This window comes from Xenopus tropicalis, chromosome 1 (genome assembly GCF_000004195.4).
Source record: "Xenopus tropicalis strain Nigerian chromosome 1, UCB_Xtro_10.0, whole genome shotgun sequence".
Taxonomy (NCBI): domain Eukaryota; kingdom Metazoa; phylum Chordata; class Amphibia; order Anura; family Pipidae; genus Xenopus; species Xenopus tropicalis.
Genome location: NC_030677.2, coordinates 105,372,257 through 105,393,920, shown reverse-complemented (window position 1 = coordinate 105,393,920; position 21,664 = coordinate 105,372,257). Strand labels below are relative to the sequence as shown.

General features: G+C 40.1%; 1 protein-coding gene and 2 non-coding genes across 6 annotated transcripts in view; 2 read left to right on the top strand and 1 right to left on the bottom strand.

Annotated features, from left to right (window-relative positions):
- The first annotated feature begins 912 nt into the window (after window positions 1–912).
- Window positions 913–21,664, top strand: part of theg (theg spermatid protein) — a 29,005-nt gene continuing 8,253 nt past the window's right edge. Inside the window, exons 1-7 of one of the 4 annotated variants that reach the window (XM_018097118.2) lie at window positions 949–1,006; window positions 2,783–2,902; window positions 12,040–12,086; window positions 14,486–14,580; window positions 19,545–19,608; window positions 20,956–21,082; window positions 21,172–21,346. In XM_018097118.2, coding sequence (XP_017952607.1) covers window positions 12,082–12,086; window positions 14,486–14,580; window positions 19,545–19,608; window positions 20,956–21,082; window positions 21,172–21,346 — 466 coding nt within the window. In that variant the 5' untranslated portion in view covers window positions 949–1,006; window positions 2,783–2,902; window positions 12,040–12,081. Of the gene's footprint in view, window positions 1,007–1,057; window positions 1,156–2,782; window positions 2,903–12,039; window positions 12,087–14,485; window positions 14,581–19,544; window positions 19,609–20,955; window positions 21,083–21,171; window positions 21,347–21,664 lie in introns of those variants that run through there. The other 3 variants (XM_018097110.2, XM_018097112.2, XM_018097131.2) reach the window with 3 other exon arrangements.
- Window positions 7,917–7,988, top strand: trnae-cuc. Its single transcript has one exon. It is a non-coding gene; the product is annotated as a tRNA-Glu (tRNA).
- Window positions 8,273–8,344, bottom strand: trnag-ucc. Its single transcript has one exon. It is a non-coding gene; the product is annotated as a tRNA-Gly (tRNA).

Sequence of the window (21,664 nt, the reverse complement as noted above, 5' to 3'; positions counted from 1 at the left end):
TATGGCAATGTTTCTGGCATTTTGTAGCCTTGACAAGTAGCTGTTACTCTGTAGCTCCACGTGTCTTCACCCTAATTAACAAACAAATTTAATATATCAAGGTAGAATAAGGGCAGTGGCACATGGGAAATTAGTCACCCATAATAAATCTCTGCTATTGTGGGCGACTAATCTCCCCGAAATGCCATCTCACCGGCAACAATGTAAATCGCCGGTGAGGTGGCATACTTCGGTTTCCCAAAGTCACCTGAAGTTGCCTCTCAAGGAAACTTTGGATGATACGTATGCCATCTCACCGGCGATTTACATTCTTACCAGTGGGATGGCATTTTGGGGAGATTAGTTGCCTGCAATATCGAAGATTTATTGTGGGCGACTAATCTTCCCGTGTGCCACTGCCCTCAATCAAACTACCAATTTTGTGGGGCCCTTAATTGAATTTGCAGTAACATATAGTTACGCCACTGGTCTCCAGATTGTGAACTGCCCCTAGGGGTGCCCAAAGCTGGGGATGGGGTGGGGTCAGTATCAGACTAGAGGTAAACGCTTATGCATTTTCTTGAGTGAGTGCTGCGAAAAGTACAATGGCTTTGTTTCTGTTACCTAGTTATAAACTGATGAATTGGTGTCGAGAGGGTGACTTATCATATTGAACTTTATCTAGGTCAAATGATTCCAAATGCCAGACACAGCTGGACGAACAAAATACATTAGACTTTAAAACAGGCAGCTAAATGACCCTGAGAGAAACGACAGAAGGTGAGAGAATACATTTCGGACGTCCTTTCTTGCATTCAACACCCATATCATGTAACGCACGTCCCATTATTCCCCGGGTTTCATTTGCTCACCACGTGACACGGAGGTTGCTCCCACGTGAATCTGCAAGTTGCCGTGGAAACACGAGCGTTCATGTTTCCTAGCAACGGAGGCAGTGGGAGGTGGGAGGGCTAGCCGATTGAGACAGGGGCGCGGGGAAGACGAATCAAAAGGAGAAGAGACTTGGGTAAGTAAGTGAGGTGCGTGCTGGCTCTTAGTAACTGGCAAATACCAAGTTTGGCAACGTCATTAACGAGGACTAACGTTGTAAGCAACAGAATACAGAGGGACCGATGAGGGATGTTTGAGCACAGTTTGAGAGACCGTTTTATCAAAGTACTATTTAAAAAAAATGCCATTAAAATGAATGCTTTCTCTTGATCCCTATTATCTGTATATCACTAAACAGCTGTGTAAAAATACTGTCTTTTTTCAATTTGAGAGCTTATATTAAACAATCAACTTATTTTGGGGAGGCTAAGCCTTCATTATTGTTTGCCTATGACTAGGGTATGGTTTCCTCTGTGCCATCAGTGGTTGTTAGCAGCACTGTAAAAGTGTGACAAATGCTGTATCTGCGCCTGGATGCATTGCCCTATTCTGTAATGTATGAGATGTGCAAGGTGCAGATCCAGGTGTGGAATATATGATCCAGAAACCGGGTACCCAGAAATCTATAGAGTCCCGCTTAAGCAATTTTTATTTTTTGACAAATATAGTTTTTCATTCCTTGTGGAATCTGAGCTAGCATAAGATAGCCAAACAGATAGTTTTATTCGATATAGAAATGTTGGTTTTACAGATTACAGTAAGACTCTTTATCATAAAAACTCAACATTCCAGATATACATACTGTACAGTATTTTATTTTTGTTTAGGAGTGCTATTAATAGAAAGACGAAGAACATATCTCTCTATCATCCATCTATATATCTATCTATTATGTATCATCTACAAAAACTGGCTTTTTTGGGGAGAATAAGCCTCCCCAATTCTTTATTATTGTCTGCCTGTGTGTCTTTGCACTTATGAGTACATGCCGTATGTGTAGAAATTAAATTCTAGTGCAGAAGAGCCTAATGGGTGCAAATGAGGGATTGTATGCCCAAGTGCAAGTCATGGATTTGTTGTATTAATATAATGACATTTTTTTCGGGAGGCATAGCATATGATAGAGGGAAATACGTAAGAAAATACAACTTTTTTTTTTCCCTTTCAGAGGTGCAGACTATTTAGCCTGCACCAAAAAATGGGGAAAACAGTTGTATATTCTTAGGTATATCTGTACATCATACTGTGGCTTCCACATCAAGAACGCTTTTCCAGTGTGGGCAGCCATGCATGCGCTTACACATGCAGGATACCCGATGCACAAAATGTGAAAATTAGGCAACGCGCATACACATACTGAGTGGGCCTGGACCCTCACTCATATATATGTGTGCCTCAATGTGGCCGCTTGCACCAGGAGTGAGCTCCCGGTGATGGAAACACAGCACACAATGGGAATATACTTCAGAAAATTTTATTATTTACCTATCCTGGGCCAGAGGCCAGGTTTAAGCGTGAGCCTTAAAAAAAATACATCCATTCCATTTTTCAGGCACATAGCTATTCCTGTGTATTACAATTAGAAGAGACATCCCCTGTGACTTTTCCACACACAAGCGAGCATCTCCTAAGGGCGAGGGCAGACCAAGCGTTAATCTGCTTCTCTCAGCCCTGCGCTTTTCTGCCTGGCTGAGAGAAGCGGATCCGCCTAGGAGCATGAAATGTGTCATGCTATTTTGGGACTGTATTTAAATATTTCTCTGTATGATCTGGCTCCATACATATATCCCTTTGCACCTCTACCCTAAAAACTAAATTTTTCAAGATAAAATACAATTTTACATTTGGGCTTTTGGGCTACATGGTACATTCCTGTCTTATTTTCATTATTGATCCCTTTGTTTCCTCCCAGGTGGGTTACGGTAGCATTATTCCCATTTAAAATGTCTTTGGCTTCGTGTGCAGTTTCTCACGGGAGTCGTTTGGATTTGCTAGCTCGCCCCAAAGTGAATTTCAAGAAACATCAAGACAGGTCAGTGCAGTGAGAGACAAAGTGTACCTGTGGGACGTGATGTGTGCAACTGGAGTGATTTTATTACTACAAGTGTTATTATTTTATATACTAATCTGGAACAATACTTTTTAGAGTATGTATAGTGGCATTCTGTTTGCAGGAACTAGGTAGAGAAAAGTGAAATTTTAACATTTTTTAAAAAGTTTTTATTTCAGCTTTTATGTATGTCAATATATATATATATATATATATATATATAAATAAATATGTGTTTGTATGACATATACTGTATATACAGGAAAAAAGTAATTACCACACAAGTATTGCCAAAGCACGACCCTATTCTCACCTTATCCTGCCTGGACTACTACAACCTTCTACTAGCCTTCCCCACCCATCAGTCTGAATTCCCGCTTCTCTCAGCTTGCATTTTTCCTTTGGGCTGAAAGAATTGTATCCTGTTCCCTTCTCTGCTCTGGGTGCCTGTGCTGAAAATGACGAGTGTGTAGGTGCACGGAGCGAAACGTAGGTTGCCCCGACAGGCTGACATATGTTTTGCTCTGTGTGTCTGCATTTAGGTGGATACTGTTATTTTCAGTGCAGACACACAGAGCAGCATAGGGAAGAGGATCTGCTTCTTTCAGCCCGAAGGAAAAATGCAGGGCAGAAAAAAAGCACATCATATGCTCCACGTGCCCTCAGCCTAAAGGTCCCCATACACGGTAAGATCCGCTCGCTTGGCGGGATGCAACAAGGGAGATTTGTTGTGGGCGACTAATCTCCCTGTATGTCAGAGCCCTTATGGACATAGGCATCTGCCTCACAAGGTGGTTTGCGCGTGCTACCTTCCGGCAGTTTACATTAAAGTGAAGTGACAGGGGCACTATCAGGTATTTCCGACTTTAGATTTACAGCATTACTTGATCTTCAGTTATCTCACCACCTATGTGTTTTTCATCCTACCTTTTTTTTTGCTTTTGTTTACGGTTTTTTATCTCTTGTGGTCTGCTAAATTGCACTAAGGCTGAGGGCCTGTGGTGTTTCTACTTCTACTAGACTTTTGATAAATAGGGAAACACTACCACTTGTTGAAAAAAATGACAATTTTATTGGAATTTAACCTTAGTACATCTGTGGCAAGTTGTAAACTCTGGCTTCTCATATAAAAGCTTATAGAAGATGTCTATATAGAAGGCATATAGATAGAAGGCATTTTCTTTCTCTTGCCACAATTTGCCCAAGGGTACTGGCACACAACATCTATTTCCTGCTGTACATCTGTGCTGTCTGTGGGTGACAAATCTAAAATTGTCTTTCCCTTGTGTGTACTGGATCGCCACAAGTAAAACACAATTGCGGCAAAATGGTCTTTTCGCAGTGTTTTGTTGTTTATGCAGAAGGAGGTTAGGTGCAGGGATTAGAACATCTGGTATGCCATCACCCTAAAAGGGTTAAAATTACTCATTTGTGTAAAAAACTTTTTAAATGGTACAAGTGAATCTGATTTCTGTGGCCTCATGGGACATTTTGAATGGTTCAAATGATTATAATAATAATAATAATTGTCCCATTACTTGAAGGAAAATATGCATCCCTTAGGCCTTAGAAACTAAACCTGACATGACTTTAAATGGCATATAAAATTAGAGAGCGTAAGCTACAATGTTTAATCTCCATGGAGACTGATAGCAGCAGTCATTTATTTGTGTGGCACATGAGTGACAAATTGGTGATGATAAAGGATCATTGATTGAATTGCAGAAAAAGAAATGATGACATCACGAGAAACTTGTCATGCACAGCAGTGCAAAATTTGAAGTGTTTAGGGAAACATGTGCACAAACAACCATTTGCGGGAAAAAAAAAATGTGCCGTGTAAACTTTACAAATGACCCCCAGTGACTCTAGTGGGTGTATACTGTACTTGTGTAATTTAGCTAGGATTGTGTTTATTATTAGTATACATTTCCTTCTGACATTTGTTAAGCAACCCCTGCTTTTGCCATTTAAAATCATGTATTTTTTTGTTTTATTCCACCTCACAAAATCTAGTTCTAATCATATTTGGCATTCTAGTTGGTTATAGAAATACCAGCCAGAAGATTGACAACCGCTGTTATTATTTAAAGCTTGCTGTGAATTTTTACTTATTATGTGTCATGTAATTATAGTTTATTAATCACAGATCCCCTGCAGTGTACAATAAGGCTGAAATTATAGGTGACCCTGGATAACAAGCGTTTAAATGTCAGAATGCTGACAGAGAACCCGTAATTACAATGTGCCTCTTTCATTTACATAACACGCCACATACCTTGTTCATTGTACCAGTTTTCTGCCAGCCCCAACAGCATTATAACAAAAATGTTACATGCTCCATTTGTTATAACAACGTCCCTGCTTGTTCATTAGAGCTTACTTGTATGTTATAAAGTGACATTTTTTAATGCTTCACATCTACTTAAAGATAAAGTAAATTTACACTAAATATTTAAACTACATGTTTATATGATTTGGGGAACCTGTTCATCTGTTGTTTTTGTATATGCTATGAAAAGTCCTGTAATGGAGTAAGCCCAATCTTGCATAAAAAATAAATAGATAAGCTATTTACAAATAGATGATTATGATAATTTATTTTTAGTGATCAACAGGGGTAAAATGCCATTTATAGCTCAATTCACACAGTAGACCTTAAAGGGATAAAGTCACAATGAAATGTGTTTACTTTTTCCTGACAACAATATAATAATTGCATAATGCCATGAAGTTTGACTATACTGATGTAAGTATTATTGGCTCTTTTTAGGACAATGGCACAAAAAGGTGATTTGTTATTTGAGACAAAGCTGAAAATACCTTTTACCTATAACTAAAATGTGTATCACCATATGCAAAACACATGTAAAACAGATAAATGCTCAAGAACAAGAAAACAAAAGCAACATGTAAAAAATGTACTGCACTGCTTCCAGGATTGGCTGTTGCTGTTACAACAGAAAACAACAGAACACCATTAGGGCTGTTACACAAAAGGGGGCTCATTTATCAACACAGGACACATTTGCCTGTGGGCAGTAACCCATAGCAACCAATCAGCAATTGGCTTTTTTCAGTCAGCTGCAGGTAGAACAATGAATGCAACATTTTTATTGATTGCCATTGGTTACTGCCCATGGGCAAATTTGCCCAGTGTTCATAAATGACCCCCAAGGTGTTTCTGTCTGCATTCAACTGTGGTGCCCCTTCTTTCAAATAACTTTGTACTCACTGAGGTGCAGGCATGTGCTGAACACAGGTGGAACATATCAAGTTGTGTTCCCCTGTGGTAGAACTCAGAAAAGATCCACTATGGGGGCAGAAAGATTAGTGTGTTAGAGCTAGGGATGCACTGAATCCAATATTTTGTGATTCGGCTGAACCCCGAATCCTTTGTGAAAGATTCGTCCGAATACCGAACCAAATATGAACCCTAATTTGCATGTGCAAATTAAGACATGGAAGGGTTAAAGAGAACCACACGAGAGAAGAGAGAACCACAGGCCGAGAGAAAGCCCCTCTGCTCGGATTCTTAGCGAATTTTGGCATCAAAATGCATACTTGTTAAATTCAGTACAGAAAGTCACTTTGTGTGTATTGGCACCCAGTCTGATGCAATTACTCCATGTGCAGACACAATATAGAGCAGATTTGAGTGGGGAGGCAGTTTCTCGACATGCACTTTTTTGTAGGCTGAGAAACAGCACTGTCTGGCGCTAGCTTTAGATCAGGGATCCCCAGCCTTTGTTACTCGTGAGCCACACACAGATGTAAATAGTGTTGGGGAGCCACACAAGCATAAAAAGGGTCTCTGTGCTTCCAAAACTGGTCTGCAAGCCAGAAATGTAAATGGGCACCTACTTTAAGGCCACTGGGAGCAACATCAAAGAGGGCGGAGAGCAGCATGTTGCTCACAGACCACTGCTTGGGGATCACTACTTTAGATTAACCAAAGTGTAATGGCAAACGTGGCAATTCTAGATATTTTCCAGCTCAGAGGGTGGGCAAAAAAATGCTAAGAAACATCAGCCAGCCCCAACTGGCCCTAGCCTTAAGGTAGTCATACACTATAAGATCCACTTGTTTGGCAAGGTCACCAAATGAGCCGGTCTTTCCCCTGATATACCCACCTAAAGGTGGCCATACACGAGCAGATCCGCTCGCTTGGCGATGTTGCCAAGTGAGCGGATCTTCCCCCGATATCCCCACCTACGGGTGGGCGATATGGGGGAGCATTTAGGTTAAAAAAAAAATAATCTGATCGTTTGGCCCTGGGGCCAAACGATCAGATTATGTGGGCGGCAATGGGGCAGTCGGATCGGGGACCGCATCAACGAGCCGATGCGGTCCCCGATCCGACCAGATTTTCTAACCTGGCCGATCGAGATCTGGCCAATTTCAGGCCAGATCTCAGTCGGCCAGGCCGCTCTGCTCTCCCCATACACGGGCCGATTAGCTGCCGAATCGGTCCAAGGGACCGATATCGGCAGCTATAGTCGGCCCGTGTATGGCCACCTTAAGGTGGCCAATACTGGGCTAATCAGATCATCTGCTCTAGGGCCAAACAATCAGATTTCAATAATGGGAAAACAAGCTGTTGGAGTGATAACTGCATCAAGCCAAAATTAAACTGATTTTTAGCCAGATATCGGATGGATAGGCCCATCTGAGGGCCCCATACACAGGCAGATAATCTTCTGAATCGATCTGAAGGGCCCAAATCAGCAACTTAAATTTGCCAGAGTACGGCAACTCTTGGAAACTGATAGCTGCTAATTATCTGTTTAACTTGCCACATTTGAAATAATGGAACCTATCAGTTGCCAGTTTAAATATCAGCCTCAGGTTGAGTGGTCATATTAAATAATACAGAACTACAGCCAGGGAGTACTAGAAGGAAATGCTAAGTATTTACTTTACTATCTAAAGTTTTTCTTGCTAAAGAACAGACATGTAACAGTCTAAATACATTGGAACAGCAGCATACTCAGAATCCCTGGTGGTCTAGTGGTTAGGATTCGGCGCTCTCACCGCCGCGGCCCGGGTTCGATTCCCGGTCAGGGAACGTGTTTTTTGTTTTATTTGAATCTGCAGATCTTCACTTCAAGAGCTAAGTGTTAGTAATACTTGAATTTTATTGCATAGATTTTTCTACTGCGGACCAGGCCTCCAATAAGTAAATAGAGAGATATCATTGTTTATCGCTGTACTGAATACTCCTGTATTTGTAAATGTTAGACTAATAAGGGAATTAAAAAAAATATTTAACATATTTTACAGTAGAAAAGTGGAAATACAAATTATAAAATAATAATAAAAATTAATGAAAAATTAGAAAAGTTAAAGTTCTGCGTTGGCCGGGAATCGAACCCGGGTCAACTGCTTGGAAGGCAGCTATGCTCACCACTATACCACCAACGCCTGTATGAATGCTTGTTCAGTTAAAGCTGTCTGCTTCCATCCGCCAGTGACGACAAAAGAAATATATTTGTGTGCGACCACAGCATGAGCATTTCAGCTAAATTCTGAAGACAGTACACAGCAAGGCAGAATCAGATCTTATTTCAAAGGGTGTTTCCAGTTGTAAAGACAAACTCCTTGCAAAACAAGCTAAGCATACTTTTCCGTAGGCAAGAATTTATTTATACAGCACATATGTTTTACAACTGTTGCCTTATAGCTGAAAGCTGTGCCAGTAAATTTTAACCTAAAATGTTATTTATTATTCTTAATCTTTGAATTCTGGGAATGGCTTTCTCTCCTCTCACCACTTCTCCGTCTCTCTCATGCTTTCCTATCTCCTTTTGTCCCCGCCCCTCTCTTTTTCCTCCCTATGCAACATGGTTTCTTGTCACACATCCTCCTTTCTATTCTGCTCCCTTTTGTGTCTTTTTCTGTAGCCCTTTTTTCACCCTTAATTTTTAATTTAATTAGTATTCACCTTTTTGTTTTTTAATACCTCAGAACCTCCTACCTCCAATGTCTAAGCTCAGAGCAGTGGATACAGACTGCAGATGATACCACAGACAGACAGTGTGCAAGCTAAATCCCTCTATTGCCATGCTGTTTACAGCGCTGATTAAATAGTTGCTTTAAATTATTAGCTCTTGTTCTCCAACTTATACTGTGTAAATTATTCGTTGAGAACTCCCCCTGCTATCTATATACCTGTATAATAGCTTCCCTGGATTCTCCTGCATACCTGTGGCAATACAGACTCTTCTCATCTCTTTTCTCTTTACTGAGAAAATGAGACAGTGTTTATACCAGTGTTATATTTTGGCGGTGTGATATGTAGCTACTGTGCAAGAGAACAAAAAAACGAAATACATTTTTTCCAAATTACAAATTATTATTGAAATATTTGGCAAAATGCCCTTGTTCTGGTTCTACAGGAAGCTAGGGTTCTTACACGGGTATTTTTTTTGTGCAGGAGTTTGAGGCACAGATTTAAGTGCACCTAAACCGATCAGATAAATGTTTCAAATTTATTCTGCCTGGTTGTACTCATGAATTCATCTGTTCTTGAATTCATCTGAATCTTTGCCTCTGGCCGAATCGAATCAGGGGTTAGGCTTTTCGTGAAAAGTATGAATTGTCCATCAAGAAAAAAATGACTATTTCAAGTGATATCTACTAATCAATGTCTAGTAATGCCTGCTTGGCCCTGGACAATGGACACATTTCAATGTTAATGACGAAAATGTTTAAACTTGCCCGATCGATTTTCTGACCGATGTCAGATGAAAGCAGGGCTGTGGAGTCGGAGTCGAGGTCAAGGAGTCGGAGGCAATTTTGGGTACCTGGAGTCGGAGTCGGCAAAAAATGAACCGACTCCGACTCCTACTAAATTTAAATGGGAATAAAAAAAAAAAAAATAAAGCAAGTTTAAATGTCCCAATTCACAAACAGTCATAATTAATTACTTCTCTGCTATAAGAATAAAGCCCAATGCACGCAGTGCATAAACAAACACGAATGAAACACCATGAAGCTTTTCATTGACTGTATGCTTCACTAAATGGGACGTAACTAACTCTCACTGATAACTAATTAAGAAAAAAAAATTGCAGGACTAGAAATACTTGTATACGTGAAGGGAATGGATAGTCAATAGTTTAAAGGAACAGTAACACCAAAAAATGAAAGTGTATAAAAGTAACTAAAATATAATGTGCTGCTGCCCTGCACTGTGTGTTTACTTCAGAAAATCTACTATAATTTATATAAATAAGCTGCTGTGTAGTATGGGGGCAGCCATTCCTGCACTGGTACAGCTGGGGTGTTTGCTACAGAAACCCTACTATAGTTTATATAAATACCCCACTGTGTAGCCCCGGGGGCAGCCATTCCTGCACTGGTACAGCTGGGGTGTTTGCTACAGAAACCCTACTACAGTTTATATAAATACCCCGCTGTGTAGCCCTGGGGGCAGCCATTCCTGCACCGGTACAGCTGGGGTGTTTGCTACAGAAACCCTACTATAGTTTATATAAATACCCCGCTGTGTAGCCCTGGGGGCAGCCATTCCTGCACTGGTACAGCTGGGGTGTTTGCTACAGAAACCCTACTATAATTTAAATAAATAAGCTGCTGTGTAGCCCCGGGGGCAGCCATTCAAAGGAGAAAAGGCACAGGCACATAGCAGATAACAGATAAAACACCATTGTATTCTACAGAACTTGTCTCTTATCTGCTATGTAACCTGTGCCTTTTCTCCTTTTTTCCAGCTTGAATGGCTGCCCCCGTGGCTACACAGCAGCTTATTATATAAATTATAGTAGTTTTACTGTAGCAAACACACCAGTTTTACCAGTGCAGGGCAACAGTGCATTATATTTTTATTACTTTAAAGCTCTTTTATTTTTTGGTGCTACTGTTCCTTTAAGACTGAAGCTTTAAAACATTTGAAAAACTGCTGTAATTCAGCTGTAATGTTAGCTTAAACTTTAAACATGACTATGGGATTCTAGGGAAATCATTAGGAGTAGAAGTATAGATAAAATTGTCTATCAGTTTATTATCAGTTCAGTTGTGTTTTAAGTGCCCCTTCCCCTTCCTGGATGTATAAAATAAATTAGCATATTAAAAACAGAGGAGTTGGAGTCATGGAGTCGGAAGTATCAGAAACGGAGAAGTCGGAGTCGACTGGATGAAAGATCAATTGGTGATGTACGATCATTTGGTGCACACTATTAGATGGTTTTGTCTGACTGAAATTGGTAGTTAAGCAAAGAAAAATACTTGTATGGCCAGCTTTAGTTGCACCTAAAAACAACATTTGTTTTTTCACACTTGGCATGTGTTTGTAAACGCATAAACAAATGCCCCTTAAGGCTGAGTCCGATGGAGTGGTTCAGTCGCCTGCAGTAGATCTCTGCTATCGCGGGAGACTAACCGCTCTGAAATGCCTTCACAGGCAACAATAGATGTCGCCAGTGGAAAGGCCATTGCATCATTTCAGTATTCTGAAGTCGTGCCAAAGTTTCCACCTGCACGCAACTTAACGCGACTTTGGAAAACCAAAGCAATGCGCTTTCCACTGGTGACTGCTATTGTTGCCGGTGGAAAGGCATTTCGGAGTGGTTATTCGCCCACGATAGCAGAGATCTATCGCGGGCAACTAAACCGCTTCGTGGGACATCAGCTTCTCGCCAAAGTCAAATAAATGGTGTATTTATAAAAAGGTGTGTTTTATCAAAAGGCCAAATGTTAAATTTATCTATCTGAAAAGTGTTTGTAAATGATATACAGTAGAAACCTTGAGGTCCTAATCTTTAATACACTGGCAGGACCATTTCCAATCTTTAAAGATGGAGGATGCAATTTTCATTCAGTTTCACCTTTACAGCCCAGCCCAAAGCATGTGTGCAGGCTTATAAGTTCTTGGTCATGTCAATAGTAATAAAAAAAACATCTTCTCAGCATGAGGGATATGGCATTTTTTTTAGTATATAAGCCCCTTTGTTTTGGACTTTGCAGCTTGCATCAGAAAGCAGCTGGATTTGTGAATCTATTATTAATCTCCTTGGTGCCTGCAACTTTTGATGTGTATTATATAGCCTAAATATATTTTATAGCACATACTTTTGTCAACTGTACATTTGTGATTGCAGGCCTTCTGTATATTGGGTGGACAAGGTGCCTTCAGTTTCTACATGTGGTAAGTCTGCTTACCTTTTATATAGTGTTATTGGCCTTTGGTGTTATCTAAGAATGGCAGGCTAAGTGCATGTGCAATCAAAAATGGGTTCTGCGCCCAATTAAAAATGGGTTACAAAGCAGTTTTATATTAAAACCTCATTTAAAAGTTAAAACAATATGTAAAATACAGAACATTTTATGCCTGCAGGCCATAGTTTGAGGATCCCTGTTCTAACTAATGCATGACTCTTATTTGTGAACAAGTTGAAGGTGCTGTTTAATTACTACAGAGAAAAAGGAAATCATTTTAAAAATTAAAATTATTTGCTTATAATGGAGTCTATGGGGCCTTCATGTAATTCAGAACTTTCTGGACAAGTTTCTGGATAATGGATCCCATTCCAAGTCAAAATAGATTTATATATTTAGTTTTGAAATTTGATATGAAGCTAGCCATTTTCTTAACTTTCCCAGGTGACAGCTATGTGACGTACTCAGATTTAAAAAGATGTAAAACCTGCAACCAGCGACTAAAAATTAAGCGGTACAGCTGATGCCCCAAGGAGCGAGTTAGTCCCCCGTGATGCCATTGCATCTCTTCAGTATTCTGAAGTTGCAAAGTTTCCTCCTGTAGGCAACTTAGAGCTACTTCGGAAAACTGAAGCGATGCAAAGGACTTTCCACCAGCAACTCCTATTGTTGAAGATCTATCACTCTGTGGAACATCAGCCTACAAGTCACTGTGACTTTTGAGCTAGGAAATTTTTTAAATCATGGTGACTAATCGCCCCATCTGTTTTCGCCTCTTAGGGTGAAGATACACTGAGCTACTAGTAGCAGCTACTTTTTGAAGGCTACTAAAAGCCAAAAAATACCCTGCCATAGACAATACTGAGAGTTGCCTTTGCTAAAACACAAATAGAGAAAATTATCAGCATTGTCTTTTTTAGTAGCCACGAAAAAAGTAGCTGCTACTAGTAGCTCTGTGTGTCTTCACCCTTACTGCAGCACTGCAAGTTGGATATCACTCCCATCCCCCCACTCCCCCACAGCCGATCAGAAGAAAAATGGGCAGGTAACAAGATAGCAATTCTCTGAACCTCTTCTGAAGGATTTAGTTGTCTGAACTGATCCCTCCATGGGCTAATAGCACCTCTGGTACAGTTCTGAATTTTAACGAGTGGGTATACAGGCAGAACTGCCTATTCTGCCTCCCAATAATCTATGGTGGCTTCAGGCAATTCTCTGCCAGCTAAATACACTGTGGAAAAACTGTTCCTTGTGCCATTAGCCTCAATTAGCTTGTACAGTAAAGTATATATAGATATAAACACACAGTAACGGTAAACTGACTTCTGTAAACATCTATAAACAATAACTCAAGATCCTAAGTACATTGTACATTGAGGGGCAGAAGAAGTGGCACCCAAAAACATTAAATATAGCGAGAGACAGAGCGTAGTGAGACATAAAATACATTAACTACAGTTAAAAGCAGTGGGAACTTTAACCCCAAATACATGAAATACAATGAGAGGCAATCATTTCTGACACACCAAACACCCTTTCAAAAAGCAGGCTTCCTAAAGGCTGGATAAGATTTCAGCATTGTAGAGATCAAATGAATTCAGAAATCATTTGCATTGTTAAACATGCTCACATGCCCCACCTAATGATAAACATGAGAATAGCAGCCAAAAAGGAGACATCTGTCTTGCTATTATGTGACTTGAGTCATATTGAAAATGCATTGAGTTGGAGACACAATATCCCATCTGAAAACAGTTCTGTTGTGTAGTGCTTGCTCCGTCTGAAAACTCAGGTCAATTGCCCTTATGACCTGGCACTGGTTTCCACTAAAGAAATGCTGTGCCTATGGTAGACAATGGCGTTGAGCAACTCTAAGAAATGCCACAGCAGTGCAGTGCTCTAAACCAGTGCCTAAAGTATATACATATCTTCAGGAATATCTTTCTGCCTGGAGTTTTCAAGTTAAAAATATTTTTTAATGTGTCCAGTATTTAACTAGGTCTGATATTGTTATACGCATTACCATTCTTTGCTATATTGAGGGTGGGGGAATGCTATTACCATTGATTTACAAATGAATTAGATTGTGCAAATTTATATTTATCATTATGATTTATAGCTTAACCCTTTCACTGCCAAGCACATACGCTGTACCTGCTGGCAGAAAAAGGCTCTATCTGCCTATCTTGGGCAGATAGAGGTTTCTCTTTGCAGAGGCAGCATGTTCCACCTCTGCAAAGAGTCAGGAGCAATGACGGCGCCCTGGGAAACAAGCCAGTGGGGCTGTCATGTTGGTCCTGCAATGCGATTATTGTACGACCGACCTCCAAGCAGCAGACGCAATCGCATCCTGTCTGCAGCTTGTTCTGCTTCTTTCTCTCCCCCCAGCACTGCCCACTCACTTCCTGCTGCACAGGAGGACTCTGCAGAAATGACTCTTCAGACCCCCAAGCGATCCCTGCATCCCTCCTGCTCCAGAACTGGTAAGTGAAATTTATTCGCACTATTACACACACTTACATACATTTACACACAAATACAGCACACAACTTTATTTTTTTTTTTTCATTTTGCACATTTTAGCACACTTATATACACACTTACACACCATCACACAATTTTTAGATGTGTACACACATGTATACACAAACACTCACAAACTCACACTTTTTTTTCACTTATTCATTTTACCCCTTTGTCTTTTGTTTTCCCCCTAAAAACATTTTATTATGACAGCATGACTATTGGATCAGGTATTCTGACCACTAATTACTCTGTCATGTGACTTATTTTGTTATTTTATTGATTTGCACAATCTTTTTGGTTTTAATGTATTTTTTTTATTAGTGTTCCTGATCTGTTTTTTTAGCATAATTTTGCCATGTGGTACTTTGGTGTAGAAAGCTATCATTACCTATTTTAAATTCATCAGAATGTGTACTTTCCAAAATATATGGTTTTCTGGGGGTCTTGGTACAGTTAGGGGGTCTTACAACCTGATTTGGCAGGTGAGAAATCCATATGCACTATTTTCATTTTGGGGTCCATACATACCGTAGACTTTGGTAAATTTATATATATTGGGCATCAAACTGTTTAGTAGACCTCTGGTGTTCAAATTTGAGGGGATTTGCCTTTGTATGCAAGAAAATGTGTGAGATAAATGAGTCATATTGCAACATTTTTAAGCGATTTTCAGAAATGTCATTCAAACCGCTAAGTTTAGGAAAGCTTTGCAGATGTGTAGAAAGGACCCTTTATCCATGTTGGATTCATCAGAACGTTTACTTTAAAAAAACATATGGTTTTCAGGGGTCACTGTACATTTAGGGGGTCTTATGACACATAATACACAAGCAAGGGGTCTTGTTTGCCAAAGTAGAGTTGGCACCCAAGAAAATTCATTTGCACTAATTTTATTTGGGGTCTGTACATATCACATACTTTGGTAAATCTATTAGTTAATATACTATTCAGAAGACCTCTAGCATTCATATTTGAGGTGATGTGTCATTGTATGTAAGAAATTCTGTGAGATAAATTGCGACAATGTTAGGCGATTTTTAGAAGTATCATCAAAATTGGCAAATTTAGGGAAGCTTTGGGGCTTGGTGTCACGAGCGATCGCCGCTCCTTACCCACCACGAGTGATCGGCGGCGTCCTCCTTCTTGGCGCGGCGCAGGATCCAAGATGGCGGCGCCCAGGACTCCACGTGGGCGCCAGAGCGCCGGCGCGGTGACGTCACGCGTTGTGGCGCCAAATTCAAAAATAAAAGGACGCCGGAGACCCAGGTTCAATGCCCGAGTATAGCTCAATATTGCTATTGTGTTCCTGGGTCTCTTAGCCTTGCCTGCTTCATCTGTTGCTGTTCATCTGCCTGTTCCTGACCTTGAACCTTGCTGCCTGCCTTATTGAACCTTTGCCTGAACCTGACCTCTCTATTGGATTCCCCTGAAACTGTACTTTGCCTGGACTCGCTGGAAAAGGACTTCCTCCTTGATCCTGACAACACCCCCCCTGTGGGTGCCGAAGGCCCCCGCTGACACTTGGTACTTTAGAATAGAAAGATATGTGTACCCATTTTGAATTCAGGGGAATGTGTACTTTCCAAAAATATATAGCTTTTGGGGGGTGAGCATACTTTTGGGGGTGAGCATACTTTTTTGTATTCTACATAAAATGCTGAAATGAGCTGAAATGAGAGAAATGATAAATAATATGGGGTATGTTCACCTTGGGACCCCTAAAAGCCACATACTTAGGTAAGCCTGTACATATTGGGTATGAAACTGTTCAGTGGACCCCTGGCATTCAAATTGTTTTATCTTGGTACTTAATTATATGTGGGAGATAAGATGCTGCAAAGAATAAGCTTTGAGGTGATTTTTGGAAATGTCCTCAAAATTGCCAACTTTAGGAAAGCTTTACGGCTTGGTACTTGGAGTAAAAAGACATGCTTACCCATTTTAAATTCAGGGGAATGTGTACTTTCCATAAATATATGGCTTTCTGGGGTGAGCATACTTTTTTGTAGCTTTATCCCACATAAAATGATGTAAATGTGTTGATTTTGCAGGAGTTGAAATGAAAGAAATGATAGATCATATAGGGGTAATTTCATTTTAGGGCCCCTACATTCCACATACTTAGTTAAAACTATACATATTGGGCATCAAACTGTTCAGTGGACAACTGGCATTCATATTTAGGATGTTTTATCTAGTTACCATATAACCTGTAGGAGATAAGATGCTATAGACTTAAAATTTCTCAAATTTTGATAAAAACCAACAACTTTAGGAAAGCATTGCAACTTGGTAATTTGGAGCAGACAGTTTTACCTATTCTGGATTCCCCAGAATCTGATCGTTCCAAAAATGTATAATTTTCTGGGATAAACCTTCTGTTAACTTTTGCCCTTGAAATCTAAAGTATGCAGCTTTCTGAAGCAGTGCTTTGAAAAGTTAGTAGTGTACTGCTGGGAGTTTTTAACCTATACAAGTGAGAAATCTCCATAAAATGATATATATTTGGTATTGGCGCATTCAAGAGACATGGGACTTTCCAAATCAGTTTTATTTTTGTACATAAAATCATTTTTGTTTCTGGTATATTAGTTTATATTATGGAAAATATAGGATTCTAAATGTCTTAACAAATTAAAAAAAAACAAAAACATCTGGTTACACTTACTGTACTTACTAATCCAACTTACTTACTTATTCAATTTACTTACTAATCCAACAAGACTTATCTTTTTTATTACTAGTCATATAAAAACTGATCGGTTCAGCTGTGTAGGCCTTGCATATGAACTAGAAAGCACCACTTATTTAAAGGGGCTATGAAGTAAAAAATCATAAGCCTTGTGTGTGTTATTTAGTCCAACTGAAATATAAATCCATATATATTTATCCAAATATCAACCCATTAAAAATTCTCTACTGTTTTTCATTTAGATGCGTTTGTATTTTGCATCTCATGCTATTCCCCTGAAATGAACTTTGATCACAGCATCTGGAATCCTACAGTGCCCTTTCTGATGTGAAAAAAAAGCAGGGGACTGAAAAAAGTACCAGAGTACCAGACATGAAAAAAACAAAAGCAGGGATTATCCTATACAAGACTTGAAACAAAACAGAAGAGTTTTCTTACTGGATTGTCATTGGTCAGTTGCTGATAAGAGCAAGACAGGCACAGATAAGAAAGTGAAATATGAGCAGAGAGACACGCCCACTCCTCATTCAGCTGCAGACACTGAGGAATACAGAGCTCCAGTTAGCTGTGTTTAACCGTGTTTTAGCTGCTTTGCCATTAAGTTAAAGGGGTGGCTTACCTTTAAATAAACGCTTACCATGTTTTAGAATGGCCAGTTCTAAGCAACTTTTCAATTGGTCTCCATTATTTATTTTTTATAGTTTTTTTTTAAATTATTTACCTTTTTCTTCAGACTCTTTCCAACTTTTAAATGGGGGTCACTGACACCAGTAGCCAAAAACTATTGCACCATGAGGCTACAATTTCATTTGTTATTGTTACTTTCCATTAGTCCTTTTTCTGTTAAGGGCCTCTCCTATTCATATTCTAGTTTCTCATTCAAACCACTTCCTGGTTGCTAAGGAATTTGAACCCTAGCAACCAGAAAACTGCTGAAATTCCAAACTGGAAAGCTGCTGAACAAGAGGTTAAATAATTGAAAAACCAAAAATAATAAAAACTATTGCAGATTATCTTAGAATAATGCTGTCTACGTCATACTAAAAATTAATTCAAAGGTGAACAACCCCTTTAAGATTTTGACATAACATCCCCTTTAAGTGTATGAACCATAAAGTGGCCATAAACAGTTTGACCTGTATGGAACTAACCAAAATTTTTCAGCAGGACCAATAATGATCTCTCCACCAGGATCACATAATTGTCTGTCAAAGCATCTCTACCATCTGGCCATTTATGCCCAAATGTTTATACATTATGATAGAAATTAGCCAAACTGCTGACAAGGGTTAAACTTGTGATTACAGTATGACTTTCTGTATTCATTAAGCAGCTGTTGTCACATCGAACAGACTTCTGCTGGAGAAAGGTGTCTTATTTCCGCTGATATCCAAGCTTAAAGGAGAAGGAAAGGCTAATAAAGAGTTAATCTCAAGCTGCAGGCATACCTTCAGTTGTCTCAATAGTGCCCTTAAGTCTCCCCATATTTCACCTGTTCAGAAGATCTGAAGCCAAACACGGAGAAAAAACGCTGAGCTGGGTAAAGAGGATTCCCATAATGCATCGCTCCTGCACTAAGACTACGACCAGATCCATAGATCGCATGTGCACAAACAGCAGGAGTGTTGGAAGTTGCCATAGTGACGCAGCCGACAGCAGAGAGAGCAGCGAGTAGCGGTGGAGGTGACATGCAGACCCAGCAGGCGGCAGATGTGTGGAGCGAGTAGCGATGAGCGGGGGGGTCGTGGCCGGAGGTGACATGCAGACCGGGGAGCGGGGGTTGATAAACTCTGGAGGAACGAGTGGGGGGGGGGGGTTGGGTGGCGGTGACATGCAGACCGGGGGTTGCTAAACTCTGGGGGAGCGAGTAGCGGGGGGTGGCAGAGGTGACATGGAGAGCGGGGGTTGCTAAACTCTGGGGGAGCGAGTAGCGGTGGGCAATAGCCCATACAGACATGCTGGACAAGATGGCGGCGCCGTTCACTGAAACAAGTATGTAGGTTCTAGTATGTGTATCTCTGTAAATCTTTCATTAGGCAAGCCAGGAATATAGCGTTTTTACACAGCAATAGTAGTACTATTTAATAGTGTGCTTAATAGATTTTGACTTTCCTTGTCCTTTAAATGAATACTTTGTAAACTGTAAGCCAGAAAACTAGAGAATATAGTAGTGTGTTATGAGCCATTAAATTGCAAAAATGAAAAACATATTTTGTTTAATTTTTATAGGAATGAGTCAAAGACAAGAGGAACTGGCAAATCCCAAGAAAGTAATAGCAATAAATGAGGACAGGTGAGATTCCCATTGTTTGAAGATAAGGCTAATGTCACATGCAGCCACTAAAACTACCTCCTACCAGATTTCAGGCCACAAAAATGTGTATTTTGGGACAAATCATCCCCATATGCATAGTCACTGGGGATTGCATTCATTCACAGGGTGATTGGGGGCTGAATTAGTGGCTGCATATGACATCCTAACATTAGGTAATAGAGTTTGGTAAGATACCGGCAAGATGTCACACGGGGAGATTTAGTCGCTGTGATTTTTAAAAACGAGTTTCAGTGACACATTGCTCGTCTTTTCCTAACAAGTAATAACTAGAGATTTTAACAATGGAGATATTCTATTTCCCACAAATACAGGTGTCATATTCCCTGCCCACAATTACAAATTACATTCAGTGCAATGGGGAAATGAGCAAAAAAAAGAAAGTACTGTCAATGCCTATCTCCAGGTCATTAACAAACAAGTTAAAAAGGAAAAGGCCAAGGACAGGCCCCTGTGGTACTGTACTAAAAACACTGGTCCAATTAGAAAGGAGTTCTCTATCCTTGTACAAATATTATGTCCCAAGCCAATATTCCTTAAATTTAACCACTAAACTTCTGTGTGGTACTGTATCAAATAATTTAGCAAAGTCTAAGTAGATCACATCCACTGCAATCCCAAAGTCTAAGTTCCTGCTCACCTCCTCATAGAAAGCATAAAACCTTGCTGGCACATATTCATATTGTGATTTCCAATATATTCAATTATCTTATTAACCATTTAAAGGCATATGTGGATCAGGCAACTATAGCTTGATAGTGACAATTATTTGATTATTGATGTTGAGAATAATGCTTTCTGATTTGCTTGCAGCAACTTTAGGAGCTTCCTCCCTGCCAGTGCCTTTCAGCAATGATAATGCAAATGGTCATATCATAGACTCATGTCACACCCATAGAAAAACATTCAGCTTAAGGTGGCCAAACACCAATCCGCTCCTTTGGTGAGGTCGCCAAATGAGTGGTTCTTCTATCAATATGCTAATATCAGGCTAATTCAATTGTTTGCGCAGTTAAAACAACAGGTATATGGGCCGTTTGACCAAGGACCCCATGAGGTCCCTGATTTGACAGGAAAAATCAAACAGCCTGAACAAGAACTATAGAACGAGTGATGTAAAGGGGAAAATGTGGACCTGTAGGGGCTCATTTGCTCCAGCTCCAGATGCAATAGAACTAATGGGAAGTAAAGTAATATGTATTTATTGCAAAAATAATATTATTTTGTGCATAATTAAAATGGGTTTTAATTTGGAGCCTGAATGCCCTTTTTGCGGCTAAGAATTACTGCTTATTTCTCTCCGTGCAGACCATCACCCATTTGGCCAGTGAGTTCCAGCGCCCTTTCTGCTTTTCCTTCAGCCCGTGTGCAGAATCTCGCACAACCAAAGAAAACTAGTCAAGAATGGATGGAAGATCGACCTGCCTACAGTATAGTGAGTAAATCTAACCAGCATATAAAAACAATTGCCATTTTCACATATTACATTTAATTTACATTAAATCATTGTGTCTTGGCCACTAGGTTTCCGAAGGAGCTAAAAAAGCCTCAGCCAGCCCGCGCACCTTACATCTAGCAAAGCCGAAGCACAAGGCTTCCTGTTCCCTGCCAGGGACACCAAACAGCCACCAAAGCTCTGGGAAGGAATCCTCCCGATCTATAAAGTCAGCCCCAACAGCAAGGACTGAATCATTAGCAGGTAAGAACACCTGCACACCACTGCTTGGCATGTTTATAAACATCCTGTGGTGGCATACAGCAAGAAGACTCCATCTGTCCCATGAAATAGTAATACTTGTTTTAAAGCTGTGTACAGTAAATAAGCGTGTTCATTGAACATACCAATTACATACAAAAAGCAAGTGATACAAGAGCTAACAATATGAAAGATATTGATATGGGCTCTATTGATCTGTGGGCTGGCCTGAATCCAGGGGACATGTGGGTTTACCTGCGGGTCAGATGGGTTCGGGCCAACATCCACACATCAGAAGCGAGTCACACACCCCTCTGTGAC